Below are 23,396 nucleotides of genomic sequence, written 5' to 3'. Positions count from 1 at the left end.
TATTGATACGGTTTTGCAAGTATCAGGGAGAACACATTTCTAAATTTAGCCCTTGTAGAAGATTCGATGGAATCCTGATCCAGAAGATCGAAATTTGTCCTGATGACATTTGCTGTACTCTTTTTTCTTGATGAGTTTTTCTGAAGTTTCTCACATAAGGTTTTTAATGAGGCAACAAAGTGCAAATGCAATTTGGGTCACCATGTACTATTTCTCCATATTTTTCTCACTGGGTTTTTGGGAGTTTTAAAGATGCATGTGTTGGTCGCGGTATTCGCCCAAGGGGGAGTGTAACCCTAGTTAAGGTTATATGGGCAAATACCGATTTTGCACCTGAAAGGTCTCACATCTCTATATAAGGAACATATACACACCTTCATATGATGGAGATAAGAAAGAGACCAGAGGCCCAACCCTATATCCTGTGTCTCGTGTGTTTTTCTGTCGTGCTTATGGGAAGGGAGACGAGCCTTCTACAACTTCTCGCGCCTAATCTGCTGACGGGAGGGAAGTGATCGGATCTGATGATCCGTGGTAACGTAGTTCTTAACACTAACATCCCTCTCCCCCGGCCATGCATACACATTGGTCTCGTCCATTTGTTTGTCTCAGTTCCTGTTTTCTTTTCTTCTCCTTTTGTCGGTTCTTTCTTCAACTTTTTTTGGCGGTTTTGTAAGAAAAGAGATTCAGTTAGATGGAGCCTGATGAAGAGGTGAGTGGTTCTGATATTGGTCCTGTTTTATTTTGACGGAATCCAATCAGTTTGGACCTACAAGGAGACAGGTGTACGGGGAGCAGGCCCAAACTGAAAGTTTCGATGGTTTAAATTTTTTTTTGTTTTTACAAACTGCGAAAGGGCATTTTAGCAGATGTGTATTATGGTTTGAAAAGGGCATACGAGCGAAACCCGTTAGAACGAAGCCCACGTCTGATAAGGGCAAATAAGCAAATAACTCGCCACAGACTTGTTGTCTGTCTCCCCTTGGTTCTCGGCGGCTCAAGCAGCGACAGACTCATCATCGAGTTGTCATCGATTCCTCGTGGAGGTCTTGCTCGCGGCGGAGGTAGGCGGACCTTCTTCGCTTCTTGCCCTAGGCTTCGATTTGATCACAAGTTCACAACATGGAGACAGTACTAGAGAGTTTGTTGCGCTCGCTGTTATCCTATTCTTATCCCTACTGTCACCAATCCGTAGCAGGACGGTGTTACGCTGCCGTCACTTGCGATTCATCCAACACCCTATCTCCTGCGTTGCATAGCTGATCCATGGCTACCACGCCATGGATACTTCATAGCGGGATTTGGGAACCGAACCCCCGTTTCATTATTGTTTGGGGAATCTTTTAGATCTCTTTGGATTAGTCATAGTTTCCTGAAAATCTGATTTTAGCTGTGTTTTCAAGAAAATTTACTTCATAGCTGGGTTTGGCTACACCGCTACACACCTCTAGGATTTCCAAATTCGTGCATATATTTTAAATCTATGCTCGTATATTGTAAATTCGTTGGCTGCCATCGGCAGCTCAATTTCTTTCTTTCTTCCCCTTATTGTTTATAGAGTAAAGTGCATCTTTCAAACTCCTGGTTCGAATCCAATCCGATTTTGAACTTCTTAACTACAAAAGTGGATTGGCGGCACCGTCCAACCAGGGGCAAATTTGGTACTCTAATTAGTTATGAAGGTGTTTTACTATCTGATTTGATATCTATAAATCACAATAATATTATTTTAAATCATAAAAATATGAAACTACTTCTAGTTTTTTTTCAAAAAATGATGTCAATTTGTTGTTGCCTTATGTAAACTTATTTAGATCCTATTTCTTTAATAATGGGCACAATTGCAAGTAATAAAGAAATAAGAATAGAAATAAACTACTTCCAAATAATTATATATAGATCATAAGCAAGTACATAATACTTTTAGAAAACAAACAATACTAGTTTCATAGTTTTTCGATTAAAGTTAATCAATTACGAATTTTAAGAGACCCTCTCCACTCGTGTGTTGCTTTTGTCCTCCACTCGTGTGTTGCTTAATGGCCATCCGGGGAACCTCATTTCACATCAAAGAGGTCTACGACAAGGAGACCCTCTTTCTCCGATGCTTTTTATTCTTGTCATGGATGTGCTTAGTCAGCTTTTCTCGAAAGCAGATGAAGAAGGATTGTTACAACCTCTTCTATGCGGCTGCAACATCGTATTTCTCTTTATGCTGACGATGTGGTTCCCTTCATTCATCGTGTGGCGGAGGACATCAATATGGTTTTAGACATCCTTCACCTTTTTGGAGAGTCTTCTGGGCTATACGATAATAACCAGAAATCCAATGTCTATCCCATCAATTGTCATGAGGACAATCTTGAGGTGATTCAATAGTTTTGGCCTTGTGAGTTATCTAGTTTTCCTTGCAAATATCTTGGTTTGCCCCACTCCCTACATAAATTAAGGAGGGAGCAAGCACAACCCATTGTGGACAAAATAGCTAACCAACTTCTAGGATGGAAATATGATCTGTTGACTAAAGCAGGAAGAAGTGTTTTGGTGCAATCTGTTATGACAGGGATGCTGATTTACATTGCCATGGTTGTGGATTTGCCTTCTTCAACTATGAAGGACATTGATAAAATTAGAAAATCTTCATTGAGTCGGGTTGGGCTTTGAAAATGTGTTGGGCTTGGCTGCAGAAGACTTTCTTAAGAAGATGATTAACAAGAGGACAGTTCAGGAGGCGATCAGAGATAATCTGTGGATAAACGACATTAGCGGGAGTTTATCGGTTAGAGCCCTTGCAGACTTTCTTCTCCTTTGGGACATGGTTGCTCAGGTTGAACTTCATCTAGATAAAGAGGACAGACATATTTTTCGGTTGGCTGCTAATGGCAAATATTCGACTAAGGGCTCTTTCTTGAACCCGTGCAGTTCGAGCCATATGAGATGATTTGGAAAACTTGGGCTCCACCCAAATGTCGTTTCTTCTTGTTGCTAGCTGCCCTTAAGAAATGTTGGACAACTGTCAGACTTGAAAAGCGGGGCCCTGCTCACACGGAAAGATGCTCTTTTTGTGATCATGAAAGGGAGACAATTGTTCATTTACTTGTTACTTGTGTCTTCTCCAGGGAATGTTGGTTCCTCATGCTCAGGCTATTTGGGTTGCAAGTTTTGGCACCACAACCATCTAATAGAAATTCATGTAGTGGTGGCAAAAAGTCAGTGAGCTGTTCATGGTCCTTTCAGATATGGTCTCAATTCTCTTATTGTGCTAGGTGCCTGGGTGTTGTGGAATCATAAAATATGTAGGAAGGAGAGATTGCGTATAATGTGTTGGATGTATTGCATTGAGCCTCTAGGGAGAATATATAGAAGTACATGACTTGGAGGGCAAGAAGGTTATCCTGAAGATAAGGAATGTTATCTTAGATATAAGAAAGGTTATCCTAGGATTACAATCAATCCTAAACCAACCACATCAGGAGTTGCCTAATATACTCTAACATCACCCCCCCGCATTCGTAGCGTTAGCAACACGAACAGACAGACTGGAGAACAATGGAGATATCCCCCTACAATCGGAACATCGATGTGAATGCTGCGACTGGAGTAGCCCATGCAGATGATAGCCCTTTGTGTCGATAATGTCGAGATAGCCGTAGAGGAAGTAGCTGATGCCGAGGACGATGCAGTCAACCCGCCGTGGACGAGCCGTTTCCAGGTTTGCCGCGCGTGGAAATGTGTCGTAGACGAAAGCACGTGTCGGTGTTGCCAGTACCATACGTACTAGGTAGAAGGCCCCAACCAAGTGTCAATGTCTAAAGGGACCAACAGAGAAGACCTCCACGACAGTTGTGGTGTGGTATGGCGGGAGTGCTGTCGCAGCTCACGGTTGTTAGAGCTCAGTAGATGAAGTAGTCAAGGATGAGATGACGACGTCGGCAACAAGGTTGTGCTGGAAGAAGGCGAAGAGGTAGGCGTGGCGACACATCGAGGAGACGAGGATCCTGGAGTCGTGGCGGCGAGAGCCACGACACACAGGAAAAAGGGACTCGACGACACCAGTGGAGCGCGACGACGGTACCTGTCAGTGAAGAATTCGATGACGAACGTGGTGTAGACCAACGATGGAGGGTGCATGCAGGTGCATCGCAGGTCGACGGGTGTGCCGACGCAGCTCGCAGGTGTTGAACAGCTCGCAGACCGTGCGCATGAGACACGCACCGACGAAGTCGACGACGATGTAGATGCAACGGTGGGGGTCCACGACGAACGGCGACACTTTTGCCTGAACAGGCGACACAGCGACATCCCTTGTGCATGGTTAAGAAACTCGCGGCAGACGACAGACATCACGGGAGGGTGAGGTCACGCGCGTGATCGGTTGGCTAGACTGACGGCGTGCGTGGCGAAGACGACGATGGTGATGTCGATGGCAGAACCTCTCGATCAGTAGTGGCGACGATGAACCGACATGTTATGAATCAATACGACACAAAGTAGATCAAACACAGAGAAGACACAAATTTAACGTGGAAAACCCCTCCAAAGCGAAGGGGAAAAACATGGGCGCCGGCCAGCAATAATATCACTATTTTTCGGGTGGTTACGGATCGCAGGAGATTTGCAATGAGGTGACGATCTCCTGCGGATTACAAGTGAATTTATAGAGGCGAAACCCTAATGTGAGTAGGGAACGATCCGTACCGCTTTGCTCGCTTGCCAACTTGGCCGCCTTCTTCAGAATTTGGATCACAAACTCAACACGACAGAGATCGACGTGCCGGCCAAGAGGCGCAAAAACAGCATGCGGGCGTCCCCTGGCACGCCGCTAGCCACGCCATGCAGCAGAGTCAGAGAAGATGGAGCTGGTGTTGTCTAGGCCGATGTCGATGACGCGCGAGCCGACAGGCGATGGGTGATGGAGACGCAAACCCGACCACTGACGGGGAAAACGAAAACATGCAATAGCAACAGATCTGGTACATAATTGGGGTACCCTAGTTGAGGGGTGGTCACCAGTGCGGGGAGAAGACAAAGGGTAGCGCGGCGCCAAGGCCACCGCGAGCGGAGCACAACATCGAACCGAGGCGGAGCAAAACCCGACCCGTCCTCCCCACGATGTGTCGATCCCGAGGACTGCCCAGCCACAGTTCGACCTGCAAAGGAGGTCGCATCAGCCTCCGCAGCGGCTTGCGATGTTGCTGGCGGCGAGGATATAGCCCCATCACAACCGCCACCACGACGATGTGCAATGGGCCAGATCCGGTTAGGGTAGTCTATGGGAAGGTGTACAAAGGCCGCCGACGGGGCCTTCATAGTGAGTTCTGATCTGGTGCTGTGCTTGACGATGCAACAACGGATCAGATGGATCCGCGGCGCATCCTACGAGGGCACTGCCCCCGGCGTAGATCGATATCCCCGTTGGCGACACGACGACATAAGCGGAAGGGAGGCTAGGGTGTAATCTAAACTTGTGATACCATGTAGGAAGGATAGATTGCGTATAATGTGTTGGATCTATTGCATTGAGCCTCTAGGGAGAATATATAGGAGTGCATGACTTGGAGGGCGAGAAGGTTATCCTAGAGATAAGGAATGTCATCCCAGGATTACAATCATGAGTTGCCTAATATACTCTAACATGGCTAATATAGTCTAACAGAATAGGTGCATCTTTGATGGCCTCTTCCCTAATACTGTTGTTGTCTTAATTTATGTCGGGGAGGAGTGTCGTTTGTGGGAGTCTGCTGGGGCCAAGGGATTGTCCTCCCTTGCTGCTCCCCTCCCAGATGTGGTCTAGAGCTCTATTTTGTAGATGGATCACGAAAGGGCCTCTAGCGTAATGGTTAAGGCTTCTGAGTAGCAGCTCCAGGTCCCGGGTTTGATCCCCCTCGGGAGCGAATTTAGGGCTTGGTTAAAAAAATCCCCTCGTGCCTCACCGCTCTCGGGTTGCGTCCTGCGTGCCACCCTCCGGCTGGACCGTTGCAGAGTGGGTGGTGACGACCCACTAGTTATGGGGGCCAGGGTTCGGGGATTTTCTCAGCTGGGACTCTGTTTCGGTCTCTTAATATAATACCGGGAGGGCGGTCTTTCCCTCCCCTGCCGAGTTTATTTTCTAGATGGATTAGTTTTTGTTTGTTACGTTTAGGCCGCCGTAAGGTGATTCTTGTACCTTGGTGATTTTTTGGACCTTGTTTGTTTCTCCTTTTAATATAATGATACACAACTCTCTTGCATGTTCGAGGAAAAAAATGAATTTTAAGAGATCCAATCATATTTTTAGTAACTTCAAAAAATAGAAAAACACCTATGAAAGCGCCTAGAGAATAAATTTGTTCAGTTTCAACGGTTGAAGGATGTCTGTTACTTGGTTTCATAGTTCAAGGTTCAAAATCATTCGATGTGCAACTTGAAGGTTGAAAATGTACTTTATACTTCTTTTACAACATTTTCTTATTAATCAATGATTTTTCCTTGCAGTTTTCTCATTGTAGAGAATTAGTGAACACCTCACGCATGTTAAGGGAGGGGTGACTTTCATATATATATCAAGATACAACTTGGAGCACAAGTAAAATACATACATATCTCTAGACTACACATATGTCTAATAAACCTATCCATAGTCACGAGAGAACTAGACACAGAGATTGGACCAAAAGTCACTAAACAACGGTACAAGCAGTCCCTTAGTCATGATGTTCACAAACTGATATGTAGAAGGGGTTGTCACGACTCTACCACTGGTGTGTAGATCCAGTTGAGGCGGTGTAAGGAGGCAAGAAGGTATTAGAAGAGATTAAAGAGAGATTAGGGTAATCGAGTTGTAATAGCCCGATTAATGGGCCAACCCACTTAGGGGTTCTATAAATCTCAAAGATTGTAAGAGGAAGACACAAAATGAAATAACAGAAACAGCACCACCTTCCACATACCTGATTTCCCGAGTTCAACCACCTTACCAGCGTCGGGGACGAACACCTCATGCTTAGGCAAACCCTAGGGCCAAGGGGAGACTTACTTGGGAGACGATCGTGTCATCGGTGAAACCCTAGCGCCGAGGACCTTCATAGGGGCATATAGTGCTAGAACCTACCCCAAAGCAACCTTCTCACAGACGAGTGAATGTCAATCTCAATGTGCTTTGTGCGACACCGATGAACCAAATTGACAGTCATATAGACTGCACTGTCATAGTTGTAATAAACAATTGTTGCCTAAGAAATCAAGACGTGAAGCTCCTGAGGCAACTGCATGTGCAATAGCTCAGTACTTTGTCTACACTGTACTAAGACACTGTAGTCTGCGACTTTGAATACTAGGAGACCAAGTTATCACCAAGGATGATGCAGAAGCTCGAGGTAGAATGTCGTTGGGAGTTTGGCATAGGCAATGATGGATGGCACACCACAAGTGCTTAGGTGAAGACCGACGTCAAGGGTGCCCTTCACATGGCGTAGGATGCTCTTGATGAGGGCAAGATGTGGCTCTCATGGGTCGTGCATGAAGGGACAAACTTGTCGAATAACATAAGCAAGGTTAGGCCGAATCAACGTGATGTACTGCAGAGTGCCAACCAGACTCCGGTACTTTGAGGGGTTAGCAACAGGGTCGTTGTTAGTCGTAGACAACGTGGAAAGAGAGTAAACCGGAGTAAATGTGGGTGACACTTAGCCATGCTGGCTCGCTAGAGTAGATCGACAACATACTGTTGCTACGACAGGAGTAGGCCATCAGAGGAGCGTGTGACAGAGATACCGAGAAAGTGGTGGAGAGCGCCAAGGTCTATCATGGCGAACTCAGGGCTGAGACGATCGACGATGCTCCCAATAGAGCAGGATAGGATGCCGTCAGTACAATGTCGTCAACTAGAGTGGTATGTAAACAACATCATCACAATCTTTATAAATAAAGAGAGACGTGTCGGACTTCGCCGATGAGAAGCCATGCTTGAAGTTGTAGTTGGTAAATCGTTTAGTCACGCGCGAGGGGCCTGTTTGAGACCGTATAGTGATTTCTACAAGAGTCAAACCGAGTCAGGTGTGGATGGGTTGACGAAATTGGACAACTGTTGGTAGTAGATTGTCTTCGCAAGATCACCGTGAAGAAAAACATTCTTCACGTTGACCTGATGAATGGGCCACTTTCCTGATGCTGCAATGCTAACTATAGTATGGGTGGTAGCCATCTGCCCAGCTTGGCAACTAGACTGAAGGTCTCATTGTAGTCGATGTCATGTTGCTAGGATAAGCCTTGAACAACCCAGCGAGCCTTGTGGCAGGCAAGGCACCCATCTCAGTCTGGGCATAAAACCCGAGCCTGAAGCCCAAAACCCCGAGCCCAACCCCGTTTATCCCGATACCCGAAACCTGATGAGCTTCTGTGGGTATCAAAAATCAAAACCCGAGCATAATTCCGGTTATTGTGGTACCTGACAAGGTTCAAGAAAGCGCGATTAGGCGTGCGATTAGGCGCGGTTAAGCGCTGAGCATAGGGTCAACGCATCGCTTACCTACTAAGTGGGCAATTAAGCGCTGGCCCTGCTTAATCGTGCTCATCCGGCATGTTTAAGGGAGAAGAGGAGGGAGAGAAGATGAGGAACACCTCCGGCGTCAATCCAGCAGGCAGCAAATCGACGGATCGACGAGAGAGAAGATGAGAGACTTCAAGAGAGAGGTAGAGAGAGAGAGCGGACGGAGCGATGATGGCTGCAGGCAGCAGATTGGTGAGAGAGAGAGGCGGAGCGGCTTCGCGGTGAAGATCGCACGAGGGAGGAGAGGCTTCGGGAGAGGGAGCCGAAGAGCGTACGACACGGGGGAGGATAGGCTTCGGGAGAGGGAGGTGGAGAGCACAGGGTGGCGGCGCGGGGCGTGGAAGGAGGCAGCAGAGTACTAGCCTACTAGGTCATCACGGGAGAGGGGTTTTGTGTTGGGCCTCCTGGCATATGGGCTTAGTGGGTGCAGACCCATGAAGAGAGGAGGGGGGGGGGGGGGTTAAGGGCTGCTGCAGGGTGGCCCAATATCATGTTTTTTTTCTCTTTTTAACAAAAACGCTTAAGCACGCTTAAGCACGATTAATCGCGCTTAAGCTTTTTCACCACCCTAGCGCGCGCTCAGCGCTTAGCGCTTTCTTGAACCTTGGTACCTGAATTACTCGTTTAGCCCGAATTAGCCGTTCTTGCATTCTTGGTGTTCTATTTCTCTGTCATTTGGTCATTGTTATTGGTATTTTTGTTCAAACTTCTATCAAACAATTATTGTCATTGGTAAGATATGGTTGACTGATTGTCTTGTAACATGTGGCATTGTGGCACTAATGGTTGACTGATGTTTAATTTAGAAATAAATTGTTTTGGCTGACTACTGATCGGGTAGAACGGGCTACCCGAACCCGAAATTTATGGGTACTCGTAATTTCGAATATAACATCTAGCATGGTTATTAAAGCGTCATTTAAACGACGATTAAGCATCGTTTAAGCGCTAAAACGTGATTAGGAGTTAAAACGTCCGTACGTTTTTAAAAAACAGTGTAGAACGTCCGTTTTGGACGTTTAAGCGACGTTTAAACGTCGGAACGCGCGTTTTGGACGTTTTAATCGTTCTACGGACGTTCTATGCGTTCGTGGGCCTTAATGGGCCTTTAACCATCCAGCCAGGCAGCCGCCTGTAAGCATCGCGCCGCTAGTTCGCCACACGCCAGCCGCCGTCGGCCGTCCTCCACCGCCCTCCAGGTACGCCGCCGGTCCCCCTCCTCCCTCCTCCGGTCCTCCCTCTTCCCTCCACCTACAGGGCAGTGCGCCGCCGCCAACCCGCCATTGCTCCAGGCGCCGCCGCCCAGTGCTCCAGCCGCCATTGCCCCACAGTGCGCCGCCAACCAGCCATTGCCCTTGCCCCACAGTTCTCCAGTCGCTGCCATTGCCCCCCAGTGCTCCAGCCGCCGCCAAGCAGCTAGTGCTCCAGCCACCGCTGCCCAGTGTGGCTGCAACAGTATAATATGCCATTCTACTGTGTGTGTTGCAGGAAGCCAGGAAGCACACAGTTTTTGGCAAGCTTGTTGTTGGAAGTAGATGTGCAATCCCCTGATTCAACTCCTGTTGCAGCACCTATTGATCCATTTGATATAAAGATTTTGGGGGCATTTAGCAAAAGTGTGGCAGTGAATTTCAATTTCAATGGCAACAAATAGCGAGGCATTGTCTGCCGGTCAATTTCAAATTCTATGTCAAGTCTGAAAAGACGTTTCAACGTTCATTTAAACGTTTAAACGTTGAAAAGTTGGTTCATAACGTTTTAACGTTTTACCGCTTTAATAACCATGGCATCTAGACACCCTAATTTCGGTTATTGTTTCTAGATACTAGAAATTCCAAAAACCAGAAAAAACTGACCCGAAATTTCAGGTTAACCCGAACGCACAAGTTGATACCCATCAGAGTGGAACTCGGGCTTGAATATCCACTTGCCTGTCACGATGTTGGCACTGGGAGGCCAAGGTACGAGGTGCTGTTGTTGATGAGCGCCTGGTACTCGTCTACCACTACCATGTCATCACGCTAGTTGGGATCAGCCAGCAGCCCAGCATGTTGTGATAGTTGATAGGATGTACCGCCCAGTCCGCCCTTGTTCGTAACCGAGTTATCTGATCGAAGATGGGATTCGAGGAGGCCAAACTCTGCATGGGCATTGCTCAGGAGTGGCTAGAGGACACCTGGGGCGACCCCGCTAGCAGGGGAGGCTGGCTGGGGCGTGTGAACAGGACAGACCAGCGGAGACAGGCAGGGGCTGTGCTAGGAGGCTCCTTAGCGAGATCTCCTTAGCGAGATCGGTTTCCATTACTTGAGAACCTTTTGCCCTAGTTTATTGTAATGTGTGGATATCTCTAGTCTTTAGCACTTCAGGTTATAAATATTATTTGCTTATGCTTGGTGATTTCATTCATTTTTGCTGGACCTTTCTGCTTGTCAAAAATCCGAGTTCTATGGTCATTTTTGTTGATTATGTTCAGACTTAGTTTGGTTCTGTTCCCTCGCTTTCAGGCTGACAATGGCACTGAGTTCGTTAACAACGCCGTATCTAGTTTTTTGTCGAGTCATGTCGTTTTTCTTCGCCTTTCCTGCCCCTAATTACCTGTTACACACACACATATGTAAGCTACAACTTGGAGTACATTTACAACTGTGACGTTCTTACAATTTTAGTAAATTGGGAAATTCATGCCATGTATATCCAATACTCCAATCCAATCTGTATATTTACTTCAAATTACTACAGGCCTGCCTGCTATCCTTGTTGAGGAACATGGTAGATATCAGGAAAGTTGTTTATTCACTGGGCATGAAGGGTACTAGAAAACATCAACACATAGGCCGCGGGAATGAAACCTTGCACTCTTAATCAGGTCCCTGGTTAGTCTTAAGTCTTAAGACATAAGCACTGTCCATAGACTTATTCTTTGAAATCTCTGCTCGTTGACCTGATCATTGCATGGCTGTTTTCTTAAGGCTTGGCTGTTTGATGTTCCTTTCATTTGGAACAAATCTATATGATAGTTTGGATAATCTGCCATTTATTAATTTCATATTGTGACATCTGTACTTGAATCTTTTCAGGTATATATTTATATATCTCAGGTGAATTCAGACATGGCAGATGCCCTATTTGTAGTTCTTAGTAAACTTGCTGATTCCTTGGGAGAACAGACACTAGAGAGGATTAGCACAAAGCTGATTGAAGTAGCACCAGTTTTGACAGATTTTGAGCATAGCATGAAGCAAATCGAGGCTGAGCTATTGATTCTTCAGGCTTTTATTGCACAGGTTGGGACAAAAGTCGGTGATAAGGCATTTGATGCCTGGCTGGACCAAGTGAGAGATGTTGCCCATGAGGTAGAAGACATCATTGATGAGTATGCTTACCTTGAGGTTCAAGCCGTGGATACTGGCAGCTTCTTTAAGAGGAAGTTCCTTCAGATAAAAAAGTTCGCTGCATGGCAGAAGTTTCATAGCCAGATCAGTCATGTAGAAGCTCGAATTCAGAGGCTAGGTGAAATTAGGAATCGATATGGCATCTTGTCAGGTGAAATAGACAGGAGTAAGAAATTGAGGAGCCCCAATCGGCTCTTTATGTCAGATTCTTCTTACTTAACTGATAACTCTGAAATAGTGGGGCATGTTGATGAAATTGGAAGATTGACACAGTGGTTACTTGAGTACAAACAAGAGCGAACTCTTATTGCCGTTTTTGGTATGGGAGGTTCAGGAAAAACTACTATTGCAAGCAGTGCATACAAGAGTCAAAAGATCACAAGGACTTTCAATTGTCATGCATGGGTTACTGTATCTCAGACTTACCAAGTTGAAGAACTACTAAGAGAAATCATAAATCAGCTAATAGATCAGAGAGCAAGCATGTCAAGTGGGTTTATGACTATGAGCGGCTTGAGGCTAGTTGAGGTAATACAAAGCTATTTGCAAGATAAAAAATATTTCATTGTCTTGGATGATGTATGGGATAAAGATGCATGGCTATTTCTAAACTATGCATTTGTCAGAAACAATTGTGGAAGCAAAGTGCTGATAACTACTCGGAGAAAGGACGTATCTAGCTTGGCAGTTGATCAGTATACAATTGAGCTTAAAACTCTTCAATATGCTGAATCCTGGGAACTTTTCTGTAAAAAGGCATTTCGTGCATCAAAGGATAACCAATGTCCTGAGAACCTTAGGTTTTGTGCAGAGAAAATTGTTGCTAGGTGTCAGGGATTGCCCCTGGCTATTGTAACCATTGGAAGTGTTCTATCATACCATGAATTCGAAGAGCAGGGATGGGAATCTTTCTACAGCCAACTTAGCTGGCAGTTAGCTAACAATCCGGAGCTGAATTGGATATCTAATGTTCTGAATATGAGCTTGAATGATCTCCCGAGTTATCTGAGGAACTGCTTTCTGTACTGCAGTCTTTATCCTGAAGATTACAAGATTAAAAGAAAAGTGATTTCCAAGCTATGGATAGCAGAAGGTTTAGTGGAAGATAGAGAAGATGGAACAACAATGGAGGAGGTTGCCAATTATTACCTTGTGGAGCTCACTCAGCGTTGTCTTCTTCGAGTCACAGAAAGTAATGCATGTGGAAGGCCGAGAGCTTTTGTTATGCATGATCTTGTGCGAGAGTTAACCTCCAACATTGCTAAAAAGGAGAAGTTTGGTATTGCATATGGCGATGCTAGTACAACCCAAGTTCCCCCTGAAGTTCGCCGCTTATGCATACAAAGAGGTGCCCAAACCTTGAATTCTATAGGTAGTTCGCGGTGTAAGTAGAGGGACTCTAACTCTCATCAGAGGATGACACTATGAGTTGGGGCAATTTTCTGTTTATTTCTTCAAACACTACACAATGCCATACCCTTAGAGGGGCTGGGGACACATATTTATAGCCCTAGGGGCTGCACTACACTACACTACACACAACACTACACGCTGCAGCACACAGGTGCTGTCCTTTAGATACTAAAGTGCAGTCAAAACAGTTGTGCTGCTACTGCTGTCCTCTGCTGTGCTGCTACTGCTGTCCTGCGCAGTCAAAAGACTGCAGCTGCATGCTGTCCTGCTGCAACTGCTGCTGTCCTGCAGTAGTCAAAAGGTTGCTGCTGCTGCGCAGTCAAAAGACTGCTGCTACTGCTGTCCTGCGCAGTCAAAAAGACTGCTGCATGTTGTCCTGCTGCAACTGCTGCTGTCCTGCAGCAGTCAAAACTGCAACTGCTGCTGACCACATGACTTATTCCATCATTCTCCCCCTAAGTCTTGTGCGTCGTCTTGTGGGAAAGTTGGGTCATCCCGGACCTGGAGCAAAGCTCAACAAACTTGATCTTCCCAAGGGGCTTGGTGAGCAGGTCTGCAAGCTGATCCTTGGTGTTGATGTAACGCGCCTTGATGCTCCCTTCTGCCAAGCAGTCTCGGATGAAGTGATATCTCAGCCGGATGTGCTTGCTCCGTTCATGGAACACGGGGTTCTTGGCCAATGCCAGAGCGGACTGGCTGTCCACCCTGAGTTCCACCGCTCCAGTGTCTCTCCCGAGGAGATCACCGAGCAGTCGAGCCAGCCAGAGAGCCTGAGTCGAAGCAGTGGACGCCGCTATGTACTCGGCCTCGCAGCTGGACATGGCCACCACCTGTTGCTTGACCGACTGCCAGCTGATGGGGCACTTGCCGAGGAAGAAGAGGATCCCGCTTGTGCTCTTGCTGGTGTCGATGTCGCCGGCGTGGTCGCTATCGCTGTACCCGACAAGGTGTGCCTCCCCAGGGCACCTCGGGTAGTAGAGACCGTGGTCGAGAGTCCCCGCAACATAGCGGATGATCCTCTTCACAGCTTGCTCATGCTCCGTCGTCGGTCGCTGCAGAAACCGACTAACGTAGCCGACGGAGTATGCCAAGTCAGGCCGTGTGTGGACGAGGTAGCGAAGGCTCCCCACAAGACGCCGGTACTGAGTAGCATCCACCTCCTCCGTCGTGCTGTCGCGACTCAGCTTCAGCCTCTTCTCCATCGGAGTGAGAGCTGGGTTGCAGTCGGTGAGCCCAGCCAGCTCAACAATGCGCCTGGCATAGGCGGTCTGGCGAAGTGTGATCCCGGAGTCTCCCTGGTGCACCTCAATCCCCAGGTAGAAGGAGAGATGCCCCAGGTCACTCATTTGGAAGGTGGCCTTCATCTCTTCCTTGAACGCTGCCACCTCTGCATCCTTGGCGCCGGTGATCACCAAATCGTCGACGTAGACACCCACCAGCAGGGCATTTTCTCCATTGCCCCGCCGATAGATGGCCGCCTCGTGCGGGCTTGGCATGAAGCCCATCCTCTTGAGCGTGGAATCCAGCTTGGCATTCCACGCCCTTGGTGCCTGTCGCAAGCCGTAGAGAGCCTTGCGCAGGCGCAACACCTTGCCCTCCTTGCCAGGGATCGCAAAACCTGGCGGCTGGTGTACATAGACCTCCTCCTTTAAGTCGCCGTTAAGAAACGCCGACTTGACATCCATGTGATGAACATGCCAGCCCTTCAGGGCTGCCAGCGCGAGGAGGAGTCGCACGGATTCCATCCGTGCTACAGGGGCGAAGGCATCGTCGAAGTCGATCCCCTCCTGCTGCAAGAAACCGCGTGCCACCAAGCGAGCCTTATGCTTGACGATGGCGCCGGCTTCATCCCTCTTCAGTTTGAACACCCACTTAAGGGTGATCGCGCGATGACCATGAGGGAGATCAGCGAGCTCCCAAGTGCGGTTCGTCTCAACCGCGTCCATCTCCGACTGCATCGCGGCACGCCAAGCCGCATGTTTCTCGGCCTCCGCGAAAGACCGAGGCTCACCATCGTCGCATGCAAGATGCAACTCTCCTGCCAGAATGCGAGACGCAGGGCCCGGCACCGACGGGTCGATGAGAAGGCCCTCCACCCTTCGATACCGCAACGGCTCGCCGTCGTAGCACGCGTCGACACGCTCCTCGTCGCGGGACAGAGGGGTCACGAGCTCCACTGGGTCGTGCTCGACACGAGCTGGTGTCGGAGAGGACGTTCCCGGAGAGGGTACCGTCGGTGCTGGAGTGCGTGGTGGCGAAGAGCTCGTTGTAGCCGGAGTCGTGGCTGGAGTGCGTGGTGGTGAAGAGCTCGTTGTAGCAGGAGCTGGAGAGTTTGGCGCTGGAGTCGGTGGAGACTTGGGGGCTGGGGTAGACCTGCTCGGAGAAGAGTTGCCTACTCCCCCAGCTCCCTCAAAGTGGACGTACTCGATGGTGAAGTCGTACGTCGGAGTCGTGCCGTCGTCCACCGCCTTGTCCCACGCCCATCCTCGCCCTTCATCGAACACTACGTCGCGCGCCGTGCGCACACGCTGTGTTCTCGGGTCAAGGATGCGGTAGGCCTTCGAGCCCTCCGCGTAGCCAATGAACACCCCCGGGGTGCTCCTATCGTCGAGCTTGCTGATGTGACCAAGCTCCTTGGTGAACGCGAGGCAGCCGAAGACCCGTAGGTGAGAGACCGCCGGCTTGCGCCCATGCCAAGCCTCGTACGGTGTCATCCCGTTGAGAGCCTTGGTGGGCGAGCGGTTGAGGATGTAAACCGCTGTCACCACCGCCTCTCCCCAGAAGACAGCTGGCATTCCTCTCTGCTTGAGGAGAGCCCGAGCCATCCCCACAACCGTCTGGTTGCGCCGCTCGACGACGCCGTTCTGCTGCGGGCTGTACGGCGCGGAGTAGTGACGCTGAACGCCCTCATCCGCGCAGTACGATGCGAACTCAGCCGCCGTGAATTCGCCGCCGTTGTCGGTGCGCAGCACGCGCAGCTTGCGGCCGCACTCCGCCTCCGCAGCGACCTGCACACGCCTGATGGCGTTCGCAGCCTCTCCCTTGCTGCCAAGGATCAGCACCCACATGTAGCGGGAGAGATCGTCGACGAGCAGCAAGAAGTAGCGTCGTCCTCCTGGTGTGGCTGGTGTCACCGGGCCACACAAGTCCCCATGCACGAGCTCGAGCCTCTCCTTGGCTCGGAAGCTCGACTGCTGGGGAAAGGGGAGTCGTCTCTGCTTTGTCAACACGCAGACATCGCAGAATTGCTCCACATGGTCAAGGCACGGCAGGCCTCGTACCATCTCCTTGGCGCTGAGCCGCTTCAGGGCTTCGAAGTTAAGGTGCCCGAAGCGCTCGTGCCACTGCCATGCCCCGTCGTCTCGACGAGCAGCAAGGCAGCAAGGTTGTGCCACCTTCACATTGAGGATGTAAAGCCGATTTGCACTCCTGCGTACCTTGGCAAGAAGGCGACGAGAGGGATCCCAGATCCTCATGACTCCGTGCTCGACCTCCACGCGCGAACCGTTCTCATCCAGCTGTCCCAAGCTGATGATAGAGTTCCTCAACGCGGGGATGTAGTAGACTCCGGTGAGCAGCCTGTGCTCACCAGACGCGGCGGTGAAGACGACTGAGCCGGCGCCCTTGATCTCTACGCCGGAGGCGTCCCCAAACTTGACGGAGCCTCGGACGCTAGAGTCAAGCTCGGTGAAGAACTCCCGTCGGCCGGTCATGTGATGAGTGGCGCCGGTGTCGAGGCACCATCCTTCGATCATGTCCTTGTTGGAGCCGTCGCCGAGGAAAGCGCGTGCTTTCGACTCATCAAGGTGGAGGAGTGCCGCTGCGGCCGGTGCCGCTGGAGATGGCTCGATGCTTGCATGTGCCAGGAGCAGGGCCTCCTCCTCCGCCTCCGCCTGTGCGACGTTGGCCTGGCCACGTCGTGGCTGCCGACAATCCCTGGCCCAGTGGCCAAGCTTGCCGCAGTTGTGGCAGCCGTCGTCTCGTGCCGGCTTCTTGTTGCCGACGGCGCCGCCTTGGGCACCTCCACGTGCACCACCCTCAGCATGTCCTCGCGCCCCGGCCTGGGCGCCTCCACGCGCCTTGCGCGGCTTGCCGCGTTTGCGGCCTCGTGTCGAGGAGGACTCCCCCTGCTTCTTGTCACCCTGGCAGGCCTCCCACTGCTCCCGAGTGAGATGTAGCTTCCCGCCGATAGTGATAGGCCCAGAGAGAGCCTGTGGTTCGTCGCCGTCGACCACCTTGAGGCGACCAATCGCCTCTTCGATCGTCATTGTGGAGAGGTCTAGCAGAGACTCGATCGAGCGAGCAATCTGCCTGTACTTCTCGGGGATGCAACGGAAGAGCTTCTCAACAGCTCTCTCCTCATCGTAGGTGTCATCGCCGAACTGCACCATCTTCTGCAACAGAGTGTTGAGGCGGAGAGCAAAGTCATCAACATCCTCACCTGGCTTGAAGGCCAGGTTCTCCCACTCCTTGCGAAGTGCCTGCAGTGTGGTCTTGCGGGCACGATCGCTGCCGATGCGGGTCGCAGCGATGGCGTCCCAGGCCTCCTTGGCAGTCCGCTTCTGGGAAAGCGAAAACTGCATCTCGGGCGGGACTGCAGCAATGAGAGCATCCAGCGCCCGCCGATCCTCGTGGTAGTCGACGTCGTCGTAACGAACTGCTTCCCACATGTGGCGAACCTGGAGTCGTACCCTCATCACCGCGGCCCACTCGACGTAGTTGGTCTTGGTGAGGGTAGGCCACCCACCGCCGGGACCGATGTCCCTGACAATGGCTTGGGCCATGCGACGACCATGGTACCGATCCGGGGAGGGAGAACCGCGCCGCCTGTAGAGGCCGCGATCTCCGTCGACTCGGTCGCCGCCGCCGGGAGCACCGCCGGCGCGTCTACGCCCGTCTGGGCTGCCGCCGCGTGCGCCCCCGCCTGGAGCGCCGTCAGCGTGTCGGCGCCTATCCGGGCTGCCGCCACGCGCGCCCCCATGGGGATGCGCGGCTGCCCACTGTGCCGCCTGCTCTCGCGCTGCTTCCCTCGCCAGCCTGAGCTCGTCGTCGGTGTTGTCGTCGACAGAAGCAGAGCTGCCAGCTCTACTGCCGCGCAGAACCTCGAGCTCTGTTGCCGCCGCACGTGCAGCATCCGCCGCCTCCGCTGCTTCTACTTCCGCTCTCGCCGCTGCCAGTTCCGCCGCCGCCAACCGTGCTGCCCTCGCCGCTGTCGCTGCAGCCGCTGCTGCTGCTCGCTCGCGTTCTTGTGCCGCGGCGACCTCGGCCTCCTGCTGGCGCCGCGCACTCGAAGTGGCCGAGCGTAGGGACATGGTGGGCTAGTGAGGGGTCGCTGCGTGTGGAAGAGGCTGTCTCAGACGAAAGGCTGCTCGTCTGAGCAGGGGAGGAAGGAACAGTTGGAGCTCAATTGTAAGTAGAGGGACTCTAACTCTCATCAGAGGATGACACTATGAGTTGGGGCAATTTTCTGTTTATTTCTTCAAACACTACACAATGCCATACCCTTAGAGGGGCTGGGGACACATATTTATAGCCCTAGGGGCTGCACTACACTACACTACACACAACACTACACGCTGCAGCACACAGGTGCTGTCCTTTAGATACTAAAGTGCAGTCAAAACAGTTGTGCTGCTACTGCTGTCCTCTGCTGTGCTGCTACTGCTGTCCTGCGCAGTCAAAAGACTGCAGCTGCATGCTGTCCTGCTGCAACTGCTGCTGTCCTGCAGTAGTCAAAAGGTTGCTGCTGCTGCGCAGTCAAAAGACTGCTGCTACTGCTGTCCTGCGCAGTCAAAAAGACTGCTGCATGTTGTCCTGCTGCAACTGCTGCTGTCCTGCAGCAGTCAAAACTGCAACTGCTGCTGACCACATGACTTATTCCATCACGCGGCTCCGCTCATTTATTTTGTTTGACACTGAAGTACCATGCTCTTGGATAGATGATGTTTTATCACGTTTCAGACTACTGAGGGTCCTATGCCTAAGATTTGCAAATATTGCAGAAGTGCCTGGCGTGGTCACAGAATTGTATAACTTGCGCTATATTGATTTTTCATACACAAAAGTGAAGACAATACCAGCATCATTCAGAAAACTTGTCAACCTACAAGTTTTGGATCTCAGATTCACCTACGTAGAGGAGTTGCCACTGGAAATAACTACGCTAACTAACTTGCGTCATCTACATGTGTTTGCAGTCCATGATTTTCAACAAAGATCATTGAATTGTTTAGGCGCAACAAAAATTCCTGTTAACATTTGTCATCTAAAGAATCTGCAAGCTATACAGATCGTTTTGGCCAACAAAGATTTGGTTTCACAACTTGGGAACTTGAAATTAATGAGAAGTTTGGCTATAGCGGAAGTGCGGCAAAGCTACATTGCAGAATTATGGAAGTCCCTGACAAAGATGCCTAACCTGAATAGGTTGGCTATTTCAACATGCAACATGGAGGAGATTCTTGATTTTAAAATGCTAAAGCCCTTATCAAATCTGGTTTTCTTCAAGCTTGCAGGAAAGTTGGAGTCAGGCGTGCTTCCTTTGATGTTGTATTATTTTGAGAAGTTAACATGGTTACAATTAGACTGGTCCGGTCTAAAGAAGGACCCTATGAGCTCCTTATCTCACATGTCGAACCTTGTTCATCTGTTCATGTGCGGGTCATATTGTGGGGAACAGCTAACTTTTTGTTCAGGATGGTTCCCCAAGCTCAATTATCTGCAATTATCTAAAATGGAGAATCTGAATTGGATTGAGATAGAGGATGGAACAATGATGTGTCTAAATAATTTGTACTTAGTTGATTTAGGGAATCTAAAGGCTGTGCCCTATGGCATCAAGTACATCAGGACACTGCACCAGATGCATCTGACAGATATGTCAAAGGAGTTTCTAGGAAGTCTGCAAGGAAGCGCGAGTCCCGTTGTTCAACATATATGCAACATCCATATTTTTGAATCCTCTGATTCTGAAGCAGGTAAAATTTCGTATTTCGTTTTCTTGCTATGCCAATTAGTTGACGGAAAAACTAATTCGCGTGTCACGAGACATTCTCAAAATAAATTTTATGTTAGGAAAGGCTGAGCTAACCCAATAGGTAATAAAATATATAGTGTCTAAGAATTGCTTGCTTACTCTCTAAGGGCTGATTTGGTGGTCAGAGTCTCAGGAAAATAGAGGAGATACATGCGGGAGGGGATTCCACCTTAGATCTCCTTCATTTTCCTAGTCACCAAATTAGACCTAAAGCATTTTGTTACGTCTCTTTTTTATTGGCCATAAGGGTCTTGTATATTGTTGTTCAGCATAATAAAAAATGTTTTGTTGGTATTGCAGTAAATAAATTCTTCTTTGAGCCATACCTTGCCACCAAGTTCGGCCCTGGTGCAACTAAGCATGCCCCTACTTACCTGGGATCATCTGGCATCTGACAGTCGGTGAGAATTCTTCTTCAATGAACCAGCCGCGCAATATGCTGTTCATCTTGGTGCCGGAACTTGAGACGGAACTGATTGTTCGTGTTGTGCCTCGTTTATGGCTTTTGAACCTAGCTAGTGGCCTGCTATGGACTTCCTCCACACAGGTGTTGCTTAATGGATCTCCAGGGCAGCATATATCTCATCGGCGTGGGCTCAGACAAGATGACCCACTTTCCCCAATGTTATTCATTTTGGTGATGGACGTTCTGGGCTTTCTTATTACCAAGGCTGAGAATGAAGGGTTGCTTCGGCCCCTTGCTACAAGAACTCTCCATCACAGATTCTCTATTTATGTTGATGATGTGGTTATATTTATCCAACCAACAGTCGGGGATATCAGGACTGTACTGGACATTCTTCATATCTTTGGGGAGGCTTCCAGGTTGCGAACTAATATCCAGAAAAGCAATGTATGCCCAATTAGATGCGGGGAACAAGACTTGACCTTACTGCAAAGCTTGCTGCCTTGTGAGATCTCACAATTTCCCTGCAAATACTTGGGTCTACTTCTTGCCATCAAGAAACTTACCAAGGACCAAGTACAAACGATTATTGATAAAATTGCCAACCAACTATCGGGGTGGAAATCTGATTTGATGACTAAGGCTGGATGGAAGGTCCATGTGCAGTTTGTCCTCACAGGGATGGTCATATATCTCGCAATGGCTGTGGATTTACCTCCTTGGGCTCTCAAAGCTATTGACAAGATCCGCCGAGGCTTTCTTTGGCGATGGCGCAAAGAAGCGAGGGGGGGACACTGTCTTGTTGCTTGGGGAAAAGTTTGTCGGCCGCTTGAGCTTGGTGGGCTAGGGATTTCCAATCTCATTGATCTTGCTTGGGCACTTCGTATGCGTTGGTTTTGGTTAGCAAAAACTGATCCGGGACGGCCATGGGCCTCCCTTGCTATACAAGTTCCCAGCAAGGCTAAAGTTTTCTTCTCGGTGGCTATGCAAACTGAAATTGGTAATGGAGCCTCTACTCTTTTTTGGTCTGACCGTTGGTTGATGGGACACAGGGTCATGGACATTGCCCCAAGATTACTCCAGAATGTTCCTAAAAGGAGGGTTAATAAGAGGACTGTTTTGGATGCTCTCACTAATCAGACTTGGATTTCAGACATACAAGGAGCTCTTGCTGTTGGGGTTATTTCTGAATACCTTGCTCTATGGGATATTGTCACCTCGGTTCAGCTTAGACGCGAAGTGAATGACACTCACTTCTTTCGTCTCGCCGCCAATGGGAAGTATTCAACAAAGGCAGTCTATGAGGGTTTTTTTCCTTGGGTCGACGATTTTTGAACCGTACCACATAATTTGGAAAACCCGGGCTCCTCCAAAGGCCAAGTTCTTCATGTGGCTGGTCGCGACGGCTTTGGACAGCTAACAGGTTGGAAAAGAGAGGCATGGATCACCCTACGAGCTGCCCTTTGTCAGGAGCAGGCCATTTGCTGATTGGGTGTGTGTTCGCCCGAGATTTCTGGTTTAAACTACTATCTCAAGTTAATCTCCAAAACATGGCCTCTCAGCTTGTTGATGCATCTTTTATGGGCTGGTGGAGATGGCTGGGCAATCAGATACATGGAGTCAGTGGCAGGGGAAGCAGTAAACTCCCTGGTAATTTCAGGAGCTTGGACAATATGGAAACGTCGGAATAGCTGTGTCTTCGACAGAAACAGACCTAATGTGGCTCTTGCTGTCAGAATGGCGATCAAGAGCGAGAGAAGCGGGAGCTGACTGGGGCAAGAAAACTATCCTTGCTGACTAGTCACATCCCGGGTCTGTAGGAATTTGTAGTTTTGGGTGCTTTATTCATGGATGAGTATCAGTATGTCTGTATTTGGCCCCCTGTGAGGTGGCTGTTTTGTATTATCTCTGTTTTTTTCTTCTTAATGGAATGAAACACAACTCTCCTGCGTTTTTTAGAAAAAAAAAACAATTTGCAGCCACCAACAATGCTGGATTCAGGAAACATCCGCCATCTGTCTGCATGGCGGCTGAAGCATGGGTCTTGCTTGAAGATTCCGTGTTTGCTGAAAACGGCCAGCAGGAAAACAGTAGACGTTTGGTTGAACAGGGTGCCACTGCCAGAGATTTGAGATAGGAGAGTGGCAGTGGTTTTGCTTGAGCTCCGTGTCACCTGAAATACTTTGTTGTAGCAAGGCCTGTAGGAGAATTTCTCATTGTACCATCGCTAGACTTGGTCAGTCTGTACTTTATACGGTTAGTCGCATGTAAACTGTGAGTTTACCAAAAAAGAATTACCAGACCCTCACTACTATATAAAACACCATTTTTCATTGGTTCTACGGTTTTACTGTCGTTATGCATCACTCTTCCCGTTTAATGCAAAAAAAATAAAGTAAAATTGTGCACCAGTAAAGGTTTGAATGGCTCCATACTCACTCACTTAACCAACAAAACATACATCTTTTCCTATTTTATTAGAAAAATCTATGATATATAGAAACTGTAGAATGCACGTATACGTATATTTCACTAGTGTGTGTGTAATGTATGTGTTGCTGATGGATTCCGGCCCTCACTAATGAAATGTATTCACATCGAGAACGAAACCGACGAGCCTCG

General features: G+C 49.1%; 1 protein-coding gene across 4 annotated transcripts; it reads left to right on the top strand.

Annotated features, from left to right (window-relative positions):
• The first annotated feature begins 907 nt into the window (after positions 1-907).
• On the top strand, positions 908-23,156 carry LOC103626401 (disease resistance protein RPM1). Of its 4 annotated transcripts, none has more exons than XM_008646804.3 (5): positions 922-1,064; positions 11,605-13,267; positions 19,335-20,309; positions 20,669-20,769; positions 20,888-23,156. In XM_008646804.3, exons 2-4 carry the CDS (start codon positions 11,638-11,640, stop codon positions 20,761-20,763), a joined length of 2,700 nt encoding a protein of 899 aa, XP_008645026.1. In that variant the 5' UTR covers positions 922-1,064; positions 11,605-11,637; the 3' UTR covers positions 20,764-20,769; positions 20,888-23,156. The 4 variants fall into 4 exon arrangements, with proteins under 4 accessions (XP_008645028.1, XP_008645026.1, XP_008645027.1 ...); XM_008646805.3 differs by having other exon boundaries at positions 20,884-23,156; XM_008646806.3 differs by having other exon boundaries at positions 908-1,064; positions 19,530-20,309; positions 20,669-23,156.
• Positions 23,157-23,396: the final 240 nt, after the last annotated feature.

Source organism: Zea mays, chromosome 5 (genome assembly GCF_902167145.1).
Source record: "Zea mays cultivar B73 chromosome 5, Zm-B73-REFERENCE-NAM-5.0, whole genome shotgun sequence".
Lineage (NCBI taxonomy): Eukaryota > Viridiplantae > Streptophyta > Magnoliopsida > Poales > Poaceae > Zea > Zea mays.
This window is presented reverse-complemented; position numbering and strand designations above follow the sequence as displayed.